At 41.2% G+C, this 19,761-nt stretch overlaps 2 protein-coding genes across 4 annotated transcripts in view; one reads left to right on the plus strand and one right to left on the minus strand.

The window, feature by feature from the left end:
- Nucleotides 1-439: 439 nt before the first annotated feature.
- ckap4 (cytoskeleton associated protein 4) lies at nt 440-3,360 on the minus strand. The gene is made up of 2 exons (XM_004548328.5): nt 2,937-3,360; nt 440-2,044 (listed from the first exon to the last, which is right to left on the minus strand). The coding sequence occupies exons 1-2, from the start codon at nt 3,246-3,248 to the stop codon at nt 827-829; spliced, it is 1,530 nt and encodes a 509-aa protein (XP_004548385.2). The 5' UTR covers nt 3,249-3,360; the 3' UTR covers nt 440-826.
- A 2,777-nt stretch (nt 3,361-6,137) lies between these two features.
- Nucleotides 6,138-19,761, plus strand: part of bltp3b (bridge-like lipid transfer protein family member 3B) — a 32,749-nt gene continuing 19,125 nt past the window's right edge. For 2 of the 3 annotated variants that reach the window (XM_023152659.3, XM_004548327.5), the window contains exons 1-4: nt 6,139-6,540; nt 16,661-16,823; nt 18,370-18,408; nt 19,468-19,559. In XM_023152659.3, coding sequence (XP_023008427.3) covers nt 6,497-6,540; nt 16,661-16,823; nt 18,370-18,408; nt 19,468-19,559 — 338 coding nt within the window. In that variant the 5' untranslated portion in view covers nt 6,139-6,496. Of the gene's footprint in view, nt 6,541-16,660; nt 16,824-18,369; nt 18,409-19,467; nt 19,560-19,761 lie in introns of all 3 variants that reach the window. The other variant, XM_023152658.3, reaches the window with a different exon arrangement.

Here is a 19,761-nt window from a genome sequence, read left to right on the forward strand (position 1 = left end):
CTTAAATAGTTTATTGATGTCCAAATGCCTTAAACCAAAACAGATAGCTTTGAAGTATTCCAGTGAAGTGGTCACCCAACCACAGCTTTAGCTGTTGCTGAAGGAAGCGCCTTCCTATGGAACACTTGGTAAAGAGGCAAAACTATTTTTCACTTGTATAAAGAGTTCAGCATCTGGTATTTATTCATTAAGAGGTGAAAAATCGTTGCCTGGACTTCACAGCCTTGTCACATATTATTAATAACACGATGCTGACGTTATAAATAATGTAGCGAAGACGGATTACGATTTTTCCCCTCTCCCCATCAGCCACTGGGTAAATCACGTCTCTTATTTTTTCATTCCCGCCCTTCCTGTCAATACATCACCCATGATGTAATGAACCAAAGTAAGAAATCATTTTATCACGTAGTTCACACCCAGAAATAATTCTTCACAATTTTGAGTTAACAAGGTTTTTTTTTAATTCTTAAAAAACAAAAAAACAAAGTGAATAAAAACGGGGTGCTCAAAATGAGCTCATTGATCCACTAGAAAGATTAAAAAACAGCCAACTGGCACAAAAACGGTGAGTTTGAAAAAAATAAAAATAGAAAAGTACAGTGCAGAATGAGTGTGGATTCACAGATCAGCAGTCCGTCTCTGCCCCTCTCACTCCTGCTCTAACTGTCCTCATGTTTGTTCTTTTCTAGTGTGCAACTTCATGGCATCAACCATCAACTCTGAAAAACCTTTCTTTTTAAAACTAGGAAAAGCTTGTCACCCATTTGGATTCATTATTGACCCTGTTGTTGCATGTTTTGACATCCCGATGGGACATTGCTAACTACTCCTCCGTGATGTCGGGCTGTTCAGACAGGCCTGCCAGTGACTCTGTGGTCTTCTGCAGGGCTTCCTGCAGGGCAGCGATAGCCTGATCGTGGCCTTCTAGCTTGGCTGCTTTGCCTTCCAAACCAGCTACCATGTCTCTTAAGTTCTCCAGCTGCTCGGGCTTCATCCTGCTGCTGTTGTCCTCCAAAGCAGCGAGCCTCCTCTCCAGGTCCTCCACCTGCTCACCCAGGCTGGAGTCTGCTGAAGGTAACTCTGTCTTGTCTCCTTCTAGAGCAGCTATACTAGACTGGAGATCCTCCAAACTGCTCTTCACTGCCTCCAGTTCTTGCTCCAAATTAGTTTTAATGTCCTCCACAGCTTTCCCCTGTGCAGCCAGACTGCTCTCATGTGCATCATGCTTGTCAAACAGTGATTGTACTTTGGAGTTGATGTCTGACACTGAGGCAGACATTGAAACTACGTTCTCCTCCGATGCTTTGACTCTGGCTGCAAGGTCATCAGTTCTCAGCAGGGCCTGAGTAGCTGCTTCATTCACTTGCTCGTCCACATTACGAACAGCATCGGCAAACTGCTCCATGCCACTCTCTAGCATCACAGCCTTGTCCTTCAGAGCCTGAAGCGAAGCCTCGGTTGAAGACAGAGACTCCCTCAGATTCCCAGTGGTGTCTTGCATTACTTTCCTCAGTGTCTCAATTTCCTGAGACACTGAGGCCACCTCTCGGTTGCGAGTCTGGAGCTCTTCCCTCACTGCACTGATCTGCTGTCTGAGGGAATCGCCTGACGAGTCAGCTGCATCTTTGGCTGTTTTAATTTCAGCTACAGCATCAACAATGGCCGACAGCTCTTGTTTGATGAGAGCGGGGTCTTCGATGTCACCCAGACGGGCTTTAAGATCAGCCAGCTGGCTCTGCGCCTCACTCTGAGCTTCAGTGAACTCTGCAACGCTGGCTTTAATGGACTGGCTGGCCTCAGCTAAGCGCTCCTCAATAGTCTTCTCCAGAGAGGAGAAGTCTTTCTCTCGAGCCTCCTTCACGTCATTGATACCCTCTGAAAGGTCCCTGAGTAGATCATTCTGGAGCCTCTGAAGGGCCTCCTCCACTCTCCTCGTCTCCACCTCGGCTCTCTTCATTCGACTGATGGCCCCCTCCATCTCCACCCGTGTGATCCCCAGAGATGACTCCAGCCCGTCCACAACACCCCTCAGAGACTCCACCTTTACAAAGAACATTGGAAACACAAAGACAAATTTTACTCATACACTCTTTTCTCGCATTTAGATGTTGTTAGATTTCACAGTCTACAGCAGTGCAAATGAAGCTCAAATTCAAAGTATAAAAATGAAATCTCTACAAGGTTGAAAAGATGGTGCAGGAATTTTTCAGTTTCTCAGTATTGTTATTCCTTGAACTGTATCAGAGCTTCACAGTGTAAGATAATCTTATACTGGGGCTCAGTGCAGTCCCTTGCTTCTAAAGGCCACACATCCTTTTTACACAGTTTGCTTCTGATTTATCAATCCTAGCAAACAGAAGGTTTGCAGTGGGCTGCTTTTATGTGCCTGAGATGAATCCTGTCTCCTCTCTCTTTTTGGTATCATTCAGATCAAGCACAAGAAGAAATGATATATGAAACAAGCCTTTAACGGAGTCTCAGTCTCCACTTTAACAGCCTAGATATGAATTTGAATTTTTTAGCAGGGCTGAGTTCGGGAAAAGATATTGCCACCTCATGTTCTTTGTGAAGCAAGAGAAAGCTGAATCTCTGCATTAATGACTGACCTTGTAAATCCATAATCTGCCCTGTCCAGCTTTGCAATCAGAAACGACTTGTTCTCATTCAAAGAAACCCGCGATAAAGAAATTCATAATACTGTAGATGACGTATTATTGAGTGGGTCTGAAATTTTATTACCCACTCACATTTTAGAGCTCACAAACACAGACTCCTAGAGTACATGAAGTAAAACCACATTATCCACGTCTATATAAGTGCATACGCGTTTATTATAAGGTGATGCTTCCTTTTAGAGTTCTGGAAAATACCTGGATAAAAGAAAAGTGACGTTTAGAAGTTCTATCCATTGATTCGTATTCTTTCCTACCTACCTGTTGAACGACACTTTCCACTTTGCCGCTCAGTTCTGCGCTTTGCCGTGCGCTCTCCTCGTGTTTTGCGCTCGTCTGGCGGATTTCATCAAGCGCTTGCTGTACGTGAAAAGCAGCGAACCCTGCAGCACCTATTAACGCCACATAAAACACCGTGGTCACAAGAAGACTCAGGCAGCTGCCTGGCCGTGGCGACCCCTGAGGTCCGGGGGCACTCGCTCCGTTGTGGCTGCTCTTTTGGGTTTTCTTCGGCGCATCTTCTTGGCTGGATGCGGCGCTCTTGTCGCTATTCTTTGGCTTTTTCGCAGTCATGGTTAGCGGGAGCTTTGAGACGTGTGTGTGAGAGAGGGCTGCTAGTTTTGCAGTCGTGGATGGAGAGGCTTTTCAGTCCAGTCCCACTGACTGGACCAGCAGCGTATCAGTGAGCGCTTCGTGTCTTTCCCCGGGGGGCTTTTGCGCTGAGGTATGCGGATGGGGGTTGTCCCATGCCCAACTCCAGGCTCTGAATGGGTCTTGTCCGGTGACATAAAACACTAGGAAGCAATGAATGATTAGTGGGCTGCTGCACTTATAGTAAATTTTTATAGTAGGCATGTTTTTATCTTTGCATCACGTGTGATAATCGCATAAAGACAGATTTATATAGGTGTGTCATACTCTCATCATTTGCAGAAAAACTGTGACTTTTTAATAACGTGAAGGGGAGAGAAGAAGAAAAGATTTATCAAAGTGTCAGTCGGTGTGCCATCCACACACTTTTGTCTCTATTATTCTTACAAATTTCCCTTAATGCTGTTTTTTTTTTCTTCTTTCTTTCTGCTGATGCAAACTTTCTGCACACAGCTCAGTGAAGCAGCGCAGCGCAGGGAGGGGCACTTTCTTCCCTTCCAGTTTGCTCCTCCTTTCATACGTGGCAGCTGAAGTTTTGGCACGGCAGCAAATCACGTACTGTACACGTTCGCGCAGAGAAGAGACATCAGAAAAGTCACAGAGTCCGTGTGCAAATGTCAAAGTCAGTAAACGCATTATAAAGGTGAATAAATCACCAACAGTTCAGTGGTCTTAGTGATCTTTGTGGCATCGTTAAATACTCATTCATGGTATATATTTTAATAATGTTGTCATTTTATTCTTTAGGGCTTTCTAATCTGCATCTTTACTGATAGACTTTTATTTTATTTCTGGATTTTGTTCTTTAAACCACATAACGAAAACGTTCTGAGACAGAATATTAGTAATTTTCTGCCCCCTTTCTTAAAAAAAGACGTAAAAAACGACGAAATGGTCACATTCTCGGTTTGAACACTAGATGTCGCTAAGAGAGCGTTTAAAGTCAAAACCAGAACAAGCATTGTTCTATACATGAGAGCATTGCATGTGCAGAACACTGATGAAATTATTGACGTTCGTATTAAATTAAATTAAATTAAATTAAATTAAATTAAATTAAATTAAATTAAATTAAATTAAATTAAATGCAACTGTCTATGTTTCCCTAAATGTTTTATTCAGCAGAGATGTGCAACATAACAATTTTGCATATAGAAAAGTACAACAGAATTGCCAATAAAAGGAAGGAAAATGGAAATACTAAGTCAGAAGATGATAAAAATGTTAGCATGTATATGTGGAAAAAAACTATAAACTTAAAAATGGTAAAATGGTAAATGGCCTGTATTTATATAGCGCTTTTACTAGTCCCTAAGGACCCCAGTGGAATGAGTTACTGCCCTGTTTTATTCCAGAGAGAGAGCTTATAAGTGATCCAATTCACACCTTGATTTGTTCCTTCAAAATGTACTGAATAATAATTGTGTATTAAACTCAAATGTGCAACAAGTTTAGACTATTAAGAGAGTTAAAATAAGTCACAGTGTTACCTTTTGCATTGGCATTGTCTTCTTTTTGCATTTTATGTTTTGTTTCGTGATGCTTAAATGTTTTCAGTTATTTAAAGCTGTGGACTGCAGCCAGGCCAGTTCGGCACTTTCAATCCTCTACTTCTACTACAAAGCAATGCTGTTTAATGGTCTGACGTTTTTAATTATGAAGTTAAAAAAGAAAGAAAGTTAATGTTACAGGAAAAATGTTTCTATGTTTCTTTACCTTCTTTTAAATGTGCAAGCATGCCCTTTTGTCTATGGTTAGATTAGTTTAGAATTATCTTTGTAGACTTTCTCAGCAAAGACATACTGTTTTGGGACATATTGTTTTAGATTGTTTTATCTCTCACAGCCTTCTCCCAGCTCTCTGCTGACGAGACTAGTGCCACATATGGAGTTGTTTATTTTATTTGTTTTGTATTTTCTTATCCTGTTCTCACTGTCTTTCCTATAAAAATTACCAAGCCACTGTGCATGGTGTGAATTGTCCTTAGCAGCTCACCCGTGTACACGTTTGATAAAGAAAGTAACTTTGTCTCATTGTGTCTTTATTTCTCCTGGGTCTTTTACAGAGTTTTCCCCCAACAGTTAATAATAGTGACAATGATATTTCGTCATCCAGAGGACCCAATAGTGCCTGTATAGCTGGTTGAAAAGTTTTGTAGCTGTCTTTTAAATATGAATATAAATAGCTAAATTCAATCAGTTGACAGATGTTACGTGGTATAAATTATGCAAAATGAGGAAAAGATTAATTTATCACGAAAATCTTCATTTCATTTAAAAAGTTTTTAAACTTTTTTTTAAAGTAATTTGATAAATGTCTTCATTTATATCTTCGACGTTAATTGAAAAAAAAAAGAAGGAAATTGAATAAATAAATAAATGGATAAATCACTTTCATTAAAATTAATTTTTAATTTTAAAGACATGAATTGAAATTACATCTTCCTTAAAATAGATCATGCCTTTAAAAATCCTGAAAGAAAAAAACAGAATAAAAACGAAATTAAAAGATGAGACTTGTTTGTTTTATAAAAACCATCGTAAAATAGATTTTCAGAATAAAGTAAGTTACATTTTTAGAACATGTAGATATGACAATGAAAGTACGTCCAAAACGTTTATTAATCGAGACTGAAGTGTTGGCTTGATCAGCATATACTTTTAATATAGTTTAGCAAGCCCCATTTTAGATGAAATGATAAAATCATAAAGAAGACATTTTTATATACTGTAAAACGTTACCACTTGTAACACTGGCACTTACCCGGCTGTGGGTAATGGGAATTTCCTAGCAGACTATGAACCCCGCATTAGTCCCCGCCCAGACGCCGTGACAGCAGACGCCTCTCCGTCCAGGTGTACGGTGTGAGGTATTGCAGTGATCCGGACCGTTTCAGACCTCTGTCGGTATATTTGCGTGAAATGGCCTAACGCGATATGCTTTGTCTCCGAGCTTGTCTGTCACTCGGACGTCCGAAATGCCGTCTCTCCGCCCATCTCGCCCCTCGTCTCCCAGAGAATAAAGCGGGAACACCGCTAACATGAACGCGGGCGAAGGGATCAGGCTGTGAGCCGTGAGTTTAAACCTCGAGTGGGAAAAGCTAGCGGTTTGGCTAGCCAGCTAGCTGTGACACCCGGCGGCGGAGGCTCGGATATCGGATTTGCGCAACCATGGCGGGGCTCATCAAGAAGCAGATCCTGAAGCATCTCTCCAGGTCAGTGATGAGTTGAGGTTAACGCTAGCAGACAGGGAGTGGAAATAAAGCGACGACGAATGGATCAAGCTGTCACAGGCGTTAGCTAGCACCCACAAAAACCTCACTTTAATGAGTTTATGCTTGCCGCACATAGATGAAGGGTGTCCTGTAATTTAACACGTCCCTCCGTTGACTGTCACTGTGCGTTTTTGAGTTGGTAACCCTCACAGGACCTGAGACGTGGCTACCCAGCTAAGTGTGCTAGCACCACGCGAGCTGCTAATCCTCCAGACACTTGCTAAGTCGGGTTGAACCAGTTGTGTAGTTGAGTCAGATTGTTAAAATCAACAATCTCAGCGTTCACCTCAAGGTAGCTTAACCTTCAGCAACTGCAGGTAGCTAGTGGGCATACAGTCAATATAGTAATGGGAAGACATGTGCAAGGTACAGGTTTGTTTACATGGGTTTAAACCCCTTTTATCTGGCACTTTTCGCCTTTGTGTTCCCCTATCAGGCATCATACTTGGTGTACATGGAGCCTCAACGTCCTATTATTCAAGATAAGGTCATTTAGAAAGTGAAATATATTGTCCTGCCCCCTAACTCAATATATTTAACAGCATTTTGCGTCACTGTTAAACACCCCACCATATTATATCTATGTTGCCCTTTAATGCCTCTCCAAACGTCATGGAATAGTAATGATGTAGTAGCGTTCAGCTGTCATATTTCTAATCCAGATCACTGATGAGTAAGTCATGAAAAGCCTACAAGCATGCAGGTGGACTGGTGCTTGGAAAGAAAGAAAAAAGCAGTGAGGTGATTGTCCTCACTGATAAAAACCTTTGTTGAAACTGTGAGGAATTTGTCACCCTGTGGATTATATCAGCATTTGTTATTGCTGTGCCCTTGATGTTCTTGCACACTGCTGCAGTTAAAAATTAAAATGATCTGCTACACACCACTTATTAGTGGCACGTCCTTCAGCATCCTCATACGTGGTGTTGTGTTGAGATAAGAGCATGTACATATGACTGTGCATGCTGTCAGCAAAAAAAATAGCATCTACTTTGACAGGAAATGACTGGAGGAGGCGTGATGTCATCTGTCTTTTTGCTTGCCGTCCCTTTTTTTTTTTTTTTTTTTTTTTTTGTCCTGGCCTGATTGGTCTGTTTCTGAGCGGAAGAAGACAGTCAACCAGTCCTGCATCTTTCAATTAGGTGATGTCATGATCGAGGTGCTGGTGTCAGAATACCAGAGCAGGGTGGCCCTAAATGCTCTACCGCACGAGTTTGGCCACAGCAGGCTGTGATTCTGCATAGATTCTTTCTGCTTTATCACCATCATTATCTGTGTGCTTACAGTTGCAGTTTATGTTGTGGGTGTCAACAGCTTAACTGTTGCAGAGGACATTCCTCTCTCAAATACTGTCTGTGACTAGGACTGTCACAGTGAGCCAGCATCACATCTTCACAGTTCACTGATCAAGACGTCTGCAATGACCGTTTCCCCCTCTGGGCAGGACAAGTGCACTGAGGCATGCATGACATATTAAACTAGTTGAAAGAGCCCCGTTTCCACGATGTGATCTGTTAGAAGAAGCTTTGTGTTTTACTTTTCATGCCCAAGAATGAGTTTGTGAATGCTGAGAGAGCACTGGCTGAGCTGCTGGCCTCAATGTTTTGCCCTAATGTGAAAGTGTTTAGTCGATAAAGTGTTTCGCAGAAGGTCGAACTCAGGTAACCCCCGGGGGTGAGTTAACAACAAGGTGTTTGCTTGTCTGCGTTACGGACCGCTTTGGATATCGACACGACACTGGCTCAGAGCCTGACGCGGCGAGATCCAGTTACACACACAAAAACAGATGTAGCGACGCTATGTTTCTCCTGAAAGAGGCTGTCTCAATGAAAGGTCACACTCTCATATAAAGGAATATTACGGAGCTGGGAAAGGAGCTTAATTACAGGTGTTCCAGTTAATGAATGAGCACTCATTTCCTTATTTCTTGTCTTCCTCCTTTTGTTGCTTCTTCATTTCTTAGCACATGTGATTCTTTTAACCCTTTTGTGGCCCTTTTAAAATGTCCTCACTTTCTTCACTTTTCTACCTTTAGTCTCTTAATCTGATTCTGACTTTTGTCCAGCTTCTACCAACTACGCCAAATTTCGAAGGCAATGCCTTACCTACGACACAAGGACCTTGAAAGGCTCATTCATGCTTTCATAACCTCTAGACTGGACTATTGTAATTCTCTTTACTTAGGCCTCCAACTCTCCCTCATCCAACGCCTACAATTAGTCCAGAATGCCGCAGCACGCCTTTTAAGCGGCACTAGAAGACAGGATCATATCACTCCTATTCTAGCTAACCTCCATTGGCTTCCTGTCAAGTACCGTATTGTTTTTAAAATTCTTCTATACACTTTTAAAATCTTAAATAACTTGGCACCCAGTTATTTGATTGACCTTCTTAATTTATATATCCCTACAAGGGCACTCAGATCCTCTAATCAGGGGCTCCTAATGCAACCAATGTCTCGACTAAAGACGAAGGGGGATCGTGCCTTTGCTTTTGCTGCACCAAAACTGTGGAACAGCCTGCCGGTTGATGTCCGTGCGTCGGAAACTATTCAATCTTTCAAATCACGGTTAAAAACCCATTTGTTTAAGCTTGCCTTTCAAACTACTTAGCTTAATTTCTTCCCGGTTCATGCTTGTTGCAATAGTACCATCCTATAACTGTATTTTTGTTGTTGATTGTTTTCTTTTGCTGTAAACCTGCAAGTATGGCTCGTCTGTGAAGCACTTTGTTGTACCTGTGACTTTTAAATGTGCTATAGAAATAAAATTGAAATTATTAGTTTATTGTCCTCCAGTATACAAATAAATATCCAAGAATAGCAAAAAACAGGCAAGAGAATATACCAGAACTCAAGGTTTTGTTTTTGTCTGTCCAGCTATCAAAAAATGTCAGTGATTTCTTTGTTTCCATGTCTTGAATTCAGTCCTCCTCAAAGAAGCATACGATTTGACACGTTAAACAACTTTTTATATATTTTTTTGCTGTGTTTTGACCTCTTCCTTTCATAACGTCATTATGACTGAGTTAAATGGATGCTTATGAATTTCATAGGGCCGTCATATAGCACTACCACTAATTGTAAGTAGAGATGGAACGATACCACTTTTTTATGTCCGATACCGATATTATAAATTTGGATATCTGCCGATACCGATATGAATCCGATATAGTGTTTTGAGGTTGAGTTGAGTCTGTGCTTTCTCATCATTGGAGTTTTAGTGGCCATTGCAGTGGGAGAAATGGATTCATTTCTTCTCCTGTGTTTATCACCACGAGTATCTTCCCATCCTCTGCTGTAGCTGTGTAATAATGCACCATAGTGATGCACTCCACTATTCCCTCTGCTGGTGGGAAGGCTATTATGGCCTGAGTCATGACTAAGTGCCTCGCTTTGGGTGTCTCATCAGTGTGTAGCTGTGAAGTGCTTAGTGTGTAGGTTGTGTTTGTGCAGCGAGTGCAATAGAGCGACATTTGGCCAGGGTCCCTCCAGGCCTTGGCATCCTCTGCTGCCCGTGACTGGGCTGGTGGATTGTTTTCTCCTTCACGCTAACCTTTTCGCTGCCTCCACGGGGCTGTAAATATTCCACAAAGACGTGCTGTGCCAACACATACTCGCCTAACTTTTTCAGGTTGCCTTCATTGTGTTGTGTTTGCGTGGAGGCGTTTAGTAGGAGTTTGTGTATGTGGGATTAAAGGGTCTACCTCCTGATGTCAAATTCAAAAAGGAAGAGCAGGCAAAAATTCCAGGCGTGCAATAAAAGTCCAACTGGTAGCATGCTTGAAGCTTTACTGGCAATATATACTCATCACCCACTTTATTAGGCACACTTGCTAGTAAGGGGTGAGGCCCAAGGTGTTGCCATCAGAACTGCCTTAATTCTTTGTGGCATAGAGTCAACAAGGTGCTGGAAACATTCCTCAGAGATTTCGGTCCATGTTGTCATTAACGCGTCACACAGCTGCTGCTGATTTTTTTTGACTGTACATCCAAAGGTGCTGTTTTGGTTTGAGATCTGGGGACTGTGGAGCTCATTTGTGTACAGTGAAACTCATTGTCATTTTCATGAAACCAGTTTGAGATGAGCTGTGCTTTGTGATGTAGTCATAAAGGGAATAATACTCAGGTTGACTTTGCTGTTTGATTTGCACCAAGACCAGCCTGTCTGACGCAAACAAACACACCGCGTTCAAAGTCACTGACATCACCTTTATTCCCCATTCTGAAGCTCCCGTTTGAATTTCAGGAGGCCATCATGATCTTTTGCATGCCAAAGTGCAGTGAGTTGCTACCATGCGATTAGTTGATGTTAATGATGAGTTGAATTATAAAGTTTTTGATAAGTGTAAATATTAATCAAATATTGCAAATGAGTCCAAAATCGCTCAAGATTTATATAATGGGAGTGAAAACAAATGCAAATGCTTTTTTTGTTTTAGCCTTTTTTTTTCTTGCCAAGTCGTTTACTTTCACTAAGCCAAAATCCACCCATCCATTTTCTTTCACTGAGGTCAAGTTGCGGTTTCAATTGGGAATCGAGAAACATGCCGAACGCTTCCTTCTCTTAGTACTTGCATGTCTTTTTGACAGTTGATCATTGCAAAACACTGACGTCAAACTCAAAGCAGTGCAGCTTTACTGTCTACATCATGTTTGCACACTGCAAATAATGAAACACGTGCTAAAACCTCGCCGTCTAGCTGCCTTTGAACACAGAATTGGTAAAGATTTGATAAAGATTTTCCCCTTTAGTTAATAATATCATTTTCCCTCTGTGGTTGCAGTGTAGCTGATTGAGCAGGGTATTTCACACAAAAATCACTCCAGCGATGTTTTCCAGTTCCTGTTGGGGAATCCCGAGACACTTGGAAAGCCAGTCTTTCCAGTAAGCTTTGAGTCTCCTCCCTCCCTGCTGGAAAACCTACAAAGGAATGCACCAAGGAATCATTGTGATTAGATGCTTAAACCGCCTCATCTGTCTCCTTTTGACGCTCCCATCAGATCCATCATGATGTAGAAGCTCCTCATCCAATCCCTAATACTTAGTCAGGCCACCCCAAAACAACAAATATAACCAAATGCAGGACTGTAACGAAAGATTTTGATTATCAGATCATTAATTATTTATATTCTAGTAAATCAAATAGTAAATTTGGGCCATTTGTTTTTTTTTAAAAATGATGATACTGTAAATTGCAGGTTATCATATCATATAGGTTGTCATCCAGCTAGCTAAGGATAAGTGACTGATGCCTAATGCTTAATCATTTTTCTTAACCTTTGCTATCAGAATTTTGTGACCCAGAACAGATCAAAGAAGACGATGAGATGCGACAGACCGTGGCTTGCAGCCTTCAGATACCGTTAATGAGTCCAAGCTTTAATCAAGCTCGAATTATTAAAGCCAGGCAGTAAGAGGCAATATCCTCAGGAAGGCTCTATATAATGTGAATATTGGGTAAAGACTGGAGACCACAGCGACTGGTAACTAAGAAGAGGATCCTGTGTGTGCTGCACAAACCCACACTGCACTCCTCTGACCTGGAAGCGTATCTTAGGCACGGCTTTAAAAATATAATTGGCTTTGAGAAACACTTTAGTGTGATTTAATGTGTGACTTGTCAAATTATCCCAGCAAGTCACATTCACCAGAAGCATCTTATTGTCCTAATTGGCCTCTAATTACATCCAGCACCTGGTGATCTGTTGAGGAATACTGACCCTAATGAAAGGCGTTATCAGTTCAGGAGGCTCAACCCGCTCTCCTGTTTACACTGAATGGGCCAGTGAAGGATTTAGAGGGCTATTTAAAGCTCACGTTCACCATTTTTCTTGTTGAGCCAAGTAAAAATGTTGGAACTCCCCTTTCTCTTCCGGTAAACTGCAATTCTAGGTTGCACAGGAATGCCCTGAAGATGCCGCCTGTGTTTCCTGTTTTATCCTCTTTCTGTTTGTCTCTTTGTTTCTCACTTTATGTCGCCGCAGTCTTTGTTGCTAAAAAAAACAAAAACAAAAATAGAGTTGGTAGTCCTCTGAGTCATTCTGGCTGTTTTGCCTCCTCTCTTTCTGGCACTGATGTCATCAGGGTGCGCCTCAAATGCATCGTCGGAGAGTAGGAAAAACCTGTATCCATCAACCAGATCCGCAGACATAAGCATACAGTGTGGCGGGCCAAATCTCTGCTCTTGGTTTGTGGTTGTGTGGGAAGTTGCAGGATCAGCGTACTGTTGGAGACGTCCCTAGCTGAGTTTGAGCAAAATGACTCACAAATGTTTATTAGCAGCAGGTGTTTACTGAACAGCCAAGTCATGCAGATGGAAAAAGAAGGATGAAAAATTGGTGATGCGTGTTGCATAAACGTGAACCTTGAAGCAGAAGGTTAGATTAGCTTTGGGTAAGATTCCTGAACGGCAGGAGAGAAGGAGACAGCAGCTCTCTCCAAACACGACTACAGAGCAGAAACTACAAATGGAGCCGAGGGGTAGATGGTACAACTGTCACTGTAGTGCAGCCACTTTCATTTGATCACATTTTAATATAAAAAAAAATATTCATTTTAAACGCTTTAAGGTATTTAAAAGTGGCGTCCTACTTTGTGTATCTTTTGGCATGATGGTTACTAATCGTTTCAAATGGGTCATGTGAAACTGGTTAAGTTTTGCAGGAATTAGCTCTGTGCTGAGTGGTTAATTTTGTCCTTTGGAGAGGCAGACACCCCCGCCTGCAGCCATTAGCCTGCTCTAATCTCTTTATGGGCCTGGATCTGGTCCGGTGAGCTGGAACCTGCTGACTGGAATAATGGCTGAGGTCTAGTGTGGAGAGATGAAAGAGAAAGATGACAGTGTGTGTGAACATAATACCCTCTACCTCTTGCTGTTGACTGGGATCTACCTGCTTAATTTAGCTTTAGTAGCCTTGATATTAGACAGCTGATTAACAGCATTTTATTTGCTCACAGTAGTGATTTATTTATGGAGTTGAAGGAAGGCAAGAGGAAGCCCCGACTGAGGATGATATACCAGATAAGGTGCAAAGGAGGGAGGGGAAACTAGCTGGCTAGTTGGCTGATACTTGATCAGCAGCAGAAATGAATATTTCACTGGTCACAAGGCTAAGACTCTCCATCTCTCAGACACAAACTGTTTCTATGTGCATGCCCATGTGTGCATTGAATTGTTTGTGTTTTGCTTGTAAGAGTTTTAATTAATTAATTTTTTGGACTCATTCTGCTGTGCCGAGGCTCAGTTTATGCTTCCACAGCTGAATAATTTACACGGATGGCGAATACGAGAAGAATCCAGTGCTGCCAGGAGAAGGTGTTGGGTGTAAAGGAACTGGATTTGACTGATTGAATCATTACAGACATGAGCTGCCAAATCACAAAGCAGTGACAGAGTGTCCTGATAGTCTGGGTCCAGACAGACCATCTGAACAAAAAGAAAAACCTTTTGTCTTCTTATGACTATCCAGTTTCTTAATGGCTGCGTAATCATACAGCACCATTTCGGGAATGCTGAGAGTGCAAGTTTTTGAGCTCTTCGTGACTCTCATGAGCTCTCCGTGACTTTCTCTACCAATGTGACTTTAAGAAGTTGCTCTCAGGTTTTTAATTGACTCTTATACTTCTTATTAGGCTAACCTGATTTTGGTCTCTTGTTATATTTTTCAGCTTTTACTATTGTTTTGAAAAATTGATTCAAATTCACCAATCAGTTACCTGCTGATGCCGAACTCACACAATGGAAAACAGTAGTTTTAGAATGCACGCGACCAAAATGATTACAGCTTTGTGCAATCGAGCGAGCTTTGAAATCGCTGCTACAAAGATGGCAACATGGTCTGCGAACAAACGCAGCCAGTTGCCGTCTTTGAATGTACTTTGGTGTGTGAAGATGCCGAAAAAGCGGCAATAACATGGAGCAACTCTGCCATCAGTCTTTTAACAGTTTGAAACTGAATGAGGCTAAGTTGGCAATTACACGCAATCTATTTGCAATAAAACGAAGATAAACTAATGAAATGGTGAAAATGGCAAGTCTGTTGGCATCTACTTACACAGAAAGTTTCACGTTAACTACTTGCATTCAAAGCAAGAACCTCCTAGATTTGAAATGGCCATTTGTTCGCCAATCTGACTTGCTCAGATTGAGTCCAGCATTGTGCAAATCTGTATTTATAATTGAGATGGTGCAAGTTGGACCGTGGTCGTTTGGAGACAGGATCGCCTCTCACTAGGCGACCTGTGCAGTGGCCTCATGATTGAAAGCGGTTGCCCAGAGGTTAAGTTATAGTCACATATGAATCTACAACTCACAAGTTAGTCCACCCCTTCCTGCTATAATCAACCTTTCCTCAGGTTTTGCTGTGCTTCTTCGTAGAGTCACATATGGTGTCACATATCTGTGTCTTGAGCATAGACATATGGATTGTGTTATTTTTATTAGCTTGCTCTAAATTAGGAGGTGGGTATATCAAGATAAGTGTGTCCAGTGTTGGTTGGGTTTAGTGTTGACCTGATTTAATGGTAGCTTTGGCGTCCACGCCTAATGTTATTTCAGGATGGTCACCTCTGCTGACCTCACTAGAAAAGTACAAGTAAGCAAGCACTATGGTGGGTTGAAAAAGCAATAGATGTATTATTCTAGTGCTAAAGAGTTTCAATAATAAATAATTATTTTTTTAACCTGATCCCAACCTGTAATATTATTTATATAAAATAACTATTAATAGGAGTCTGAGTTACAGTAATTCAAAGCAAAAATGTATCAATATTTGTTTGTGAAATAGACAATAAATACAAAGATCAATCACACGATTTAGATCATGCTACAATAAAACTGCATGCCTGCATGTATCTTGACTTAACAGTGTTGATATACAAATGTTAGGATAATATGGTACTATTGAGTGGATCATGGCATTCTGGTAGAATCTATGCTCAGTTGGTTTACACTCAGTTAAATGTTTTTTGTTTTTTTTAAATTTATTTATTTTCTGGTGTAACTCAGAAAGAAAATCTCTTTCTGGTGTCAGTTTGCTATTATTAAAGATGTTCCACATAGTAGTAACAATGATACCCCAAACTGTGGCGGACACTTCTATGGTCAGGTTTCATTTATTTATTGTTTTTTAACATTTCAAATGAATATCAGGCTAGGATCTAATGCTTTTGTGGGGCTTTATCATGGTTTCACTGCATTCTTCAAATGTGATGCGGACCAAAATTGGGAATGTACAGGGAAGGCCGTGAAGCTCCCGACGGCAAAAGAAAGAATGTGAAATCAATAAAATCACAGTAGTGTTTAGAGGAGATTGTGCTGAATTGGTCTACGGAGATTTCTGCGTCAATGATCAACTCAGTGTGCGGCTACTCTGCTAACTATTAACCAATACTCAAACTGTGAATGGAGGCAGAAAACACTTAGGTCATGGACAATCAAGTTTGTGTGATTAAGTGTCTTTACTTTGTGTAAAAGCAAACGGGGACTCACTGATTCAGCATATAGCATGGGACACTGGCAAATACTTATAAATGTGCACCTTATTTTATGAGACTGTGAGGCCTGGGTACACTTTGTCCAGTGTTAGTTACACATGTTACTGTGCTAGACTTACCCCTGTTCTTTTTCAGCATCTGTTTATGAGCTCATCATCAGTAGATTGAGCAGTGTATAAGCAATACAAATACAAATACAGCTTCAATTAAGTAGAAAACACCTTTTCCAAACACTAGCTGTGGTTTTATGACGTATGTCTTTCCATTCCTGTTGCTGGAATGTTAAATTCAACAGCAGTCATAACCTTAAATTATGGGCTTTTAAACATTTTTTTTTTAGTGTTTCTCAATATAATTTATTCTGTATTTAATATAAATGTTTTTTAAAACCACAAGCGTGTGTGTGTGTGTGTGTGTGTGTGTGTGTGTGTGTGTGTGTGTGTTGCAATCGACATCCAATACACCGTAAGCGCTACTCTTGGGATTTGCTTGGCTGGCCTGTCGGTTTGTTTACAGCCTGTTTCTATAAATATATCTGGACTCTTCTCGTCTGTGTCCCGTAGGTTTGCTAAGAACCTGTCGCCCGACAAAATCAACCTGAGCACGCTGAAAGGGGAGGGCCAGCTCACCAACCTGGAGCTCGATGAGGAGGTGCTCCAGAGCCTGCTGGACCTGCCCACCTGGCTGGCCATCAATCGTGTGGAATGCAACAAGGCTGCCATCAGGGTGAGACTCGGGGTTGTTCAATTTGCCACCTATTTACTGGAAATGACGACTTTTAGGGAAGAGCTTTGGCTTCAGATGGAAACAACCCTTATGCTTTTATAGAGAACATTAGGACTGGAAACACTGGGTTTAGGAAAATAGATTTGATTTGAAAAATGAGACATGGGTTATGATGCTGGTTCCAGTGGTGCTTTTTTTAAGGAGGCATATTTAAATAGATGTGCAAAGCAGATTTTGCACTCAAGTCAAGGATACCTAGAATACTCCATAAACACACAATGTGTATATACAAACAGTGTGCCTTAAAAACATATCATACAAGTGTTGAAGGCACACTGGTAACCTCTAATGACTCTTTGCACTACATAAGCACTCTCTGCTGGAGCTGTCTGACACTCCGATGCGGTCATGGTGATCAGCCAAGTATCATGACTGAGAGCAGCCTCTGACACACCCTGGAAACGGTGAATGCAGCTGTATAATTTTCTTCATGACTGGACTTTTATTCAGACCAAGGTCCATTTTCCACCTCTGCCTTCCCTCCCCCACCCGACTACCTTCCCCTCTTATCCTCAAAAAGCCGAACCGTCAGCTCATAGCATAATTTTTCAAGCCTTTTCTTCTTGTTTCGATTTGCTTTAAGGTTGCCACTTCGATGTCTGATCAGCTGTAAATGCAATGTACCATTGTTCCCTTGTCTTTACTTGTAAAAGTAAAGACAGTTGGGGTCAGTGTAAGGGGAATATGATTTCTGAGTGAACAATGGAGCTGGTGAATTGAAACCTTCACTACAGCCTTAACGTAGCTCGCTGGGTATTTTTGTGTTTGCTATTAAACCGGCTTTTAAAATAAAACAGAAAGCAGAATCATATCTCACTTCCTCACTTGTTAGATCCCCATCTGTTCTTTGCATCTTCCTGTTACGGAGACAGTAAGCCTCACACATTCACCTCTTCCCTTTAAAAGGCCGCAATACACAAATTAGAGTAAAAATAGGTTGCTTCATTGAATGTTGAGTAAAGTTACACAATCGATATCTAGACGGGCAAAGACTCAGTTGTAACTTCACATACTGTAGTAGATGTTTCTGCCTCAGTAGTTTAAAAGATGAGCTAGAACCCCCTGATGTCTTTGAAAACCAGAAGGAAGGCAAATGAAATGGATTTAATTGAATTAGACGCACAAATCCCGAGTATTTCCCATTACTTGATTTATGACAAAAAGGAGTCGCTCTGTGACAAAAAACCCCCCCTGAAACCGAACATAAGCATTTAATCTGTTTTGCTATATAATTTGACTTGAATCAGGAGGCTGCATGTCGAGGATTAATGACGCTCTGGAGATGAATGAATGAGCTGCCAGTCAGTCTATACTACTCATCGATTACGTTTTTGTTCTTTCTACTCTGCTGGATTTGTACATCCTGTTAATTGAAATTGCATTTTTCATTTCAGTGAACCAAAAATCTGAATGGGTGAGGTAAAGATTAGTTCTGTGTAGCATGCAATGCTGCAAAGCTGACACGCTGCTCTGCTTTCACCCACAGATACCATGGACCAAGTTGAAGACTCACCCGATCTCTTTGGTAAGTTGATGTGCCACTTTCAATCAATAAGTGAATGTCCAGGATATATGATACACTTTATTAGAAGGTTAAGAGCAGGAAATGGCAAACAAAATGTGTCAGTAAGCTTCCTAAAGCACTGCTGAAGCTTTCCTTTGACGCACTTGCACATATGACGTACGAGAGCCTTTAGTTTCCCGTCTTGAGCCCGTTTTATCTTCAGTATGCTGTCAATTGGCCTTCGTGTTGGTGCTGAACTTTTCCAAAAGCTCGTTTATGTCTGTTCCACTGGCTGCCAGTGTTTCTCTGACCTCCGCCTGAATGAGCAGGCCACAGGTGTCAGGTTGATAGACTCCGTCTCCAGGTAGCTTCAATTCCCAGAACACGGGCCAGTGAAAGCCAGCAACAAGAACACACAGTACACCTGCCTACACAAAACCTTTAGACGCCTTCAGTTCTGAGCGTTGTGAACTTTCTGGGCTCAAGGAAACATTTTTGTGTTTTCTAATGTGCATTTCCTCTTCGGGGTTCATTAGTTTTAGTGTTAATTTGAGCTTTTTCATATCATACTGTGTTTGGTATTTATCAGGGGCAAGATTTAACACATTCAGGTCTAGCATCAAAGTATGAAAAGATAAAATACACACCAGCGCTTCCTGACGATTGTTGGATTGGCAAATTTTAATACGTTGACAAAGACTATATAAAAGTAAGGCTGTTTGCTTATTTTGCATATTTTAGCTCATGCAGCCAGAGGATTGTTGAGCTCATGACATACTAAGGCACCCGTCCCTTCGCCAACTGGTTACCAAACCTTTATCGCAGAATCACTCAGCCTGTAATGCTGCTCCGAGTTTAACTAAACTGAAATAACCACCTAATGGCCTTCACTCAAAACATGCTCAAGTTTGTCAAATGTCTTTCTCAATGAATTTTTATTCTCATTAGATTGTGCAGTACAACCAATCAGTGATAAGACCTGACAGGACAACCAATATACTTCTGAACTGTGATCGATAATGAGTCAGATGAGCTACTATGTCTATGACATTCTAGTCTTTGACTTGCTTGTTCTTTCAGACTTTGGATAAAGTGGTGATGGAGATGAGTACCTGCGATGAGCCTCGTCCACCCAATGGCCCATCTCCCATTGCAACAGCATCAGGACAGAGGTGGGCTTTTCTTTCTGTTATACTCATTGGGATGAGTCGGATGAGCAGTGTAGGCAGCAATGAAGTGCTTTCAAACTTTTCAACAGTCCAGTTTTTGCTTGTTTTATTTTTGCCTTTTGAATGTGAATTAATGCAATATATATATATATATATATATAGTGCTGACCAGTAATGGCAAAAAAAAATCTAAACTAATTAAAAA

The sequence above is a fragment of the Maylandia zebra genome, linkage group LG17, assembly GCF_041146795.1.
Source record: "Maylandia zebra isolate NMK-2024a linkage group LG17, Mzebra_GT3a, whole genome shotgun sequence".
Taxonomy (NCBI): Eukaryota; Metazoa; Chordata; class Actinopteri; order Cichliformes; family Cichlidae; genus Maylandia; species Maylandia zebra.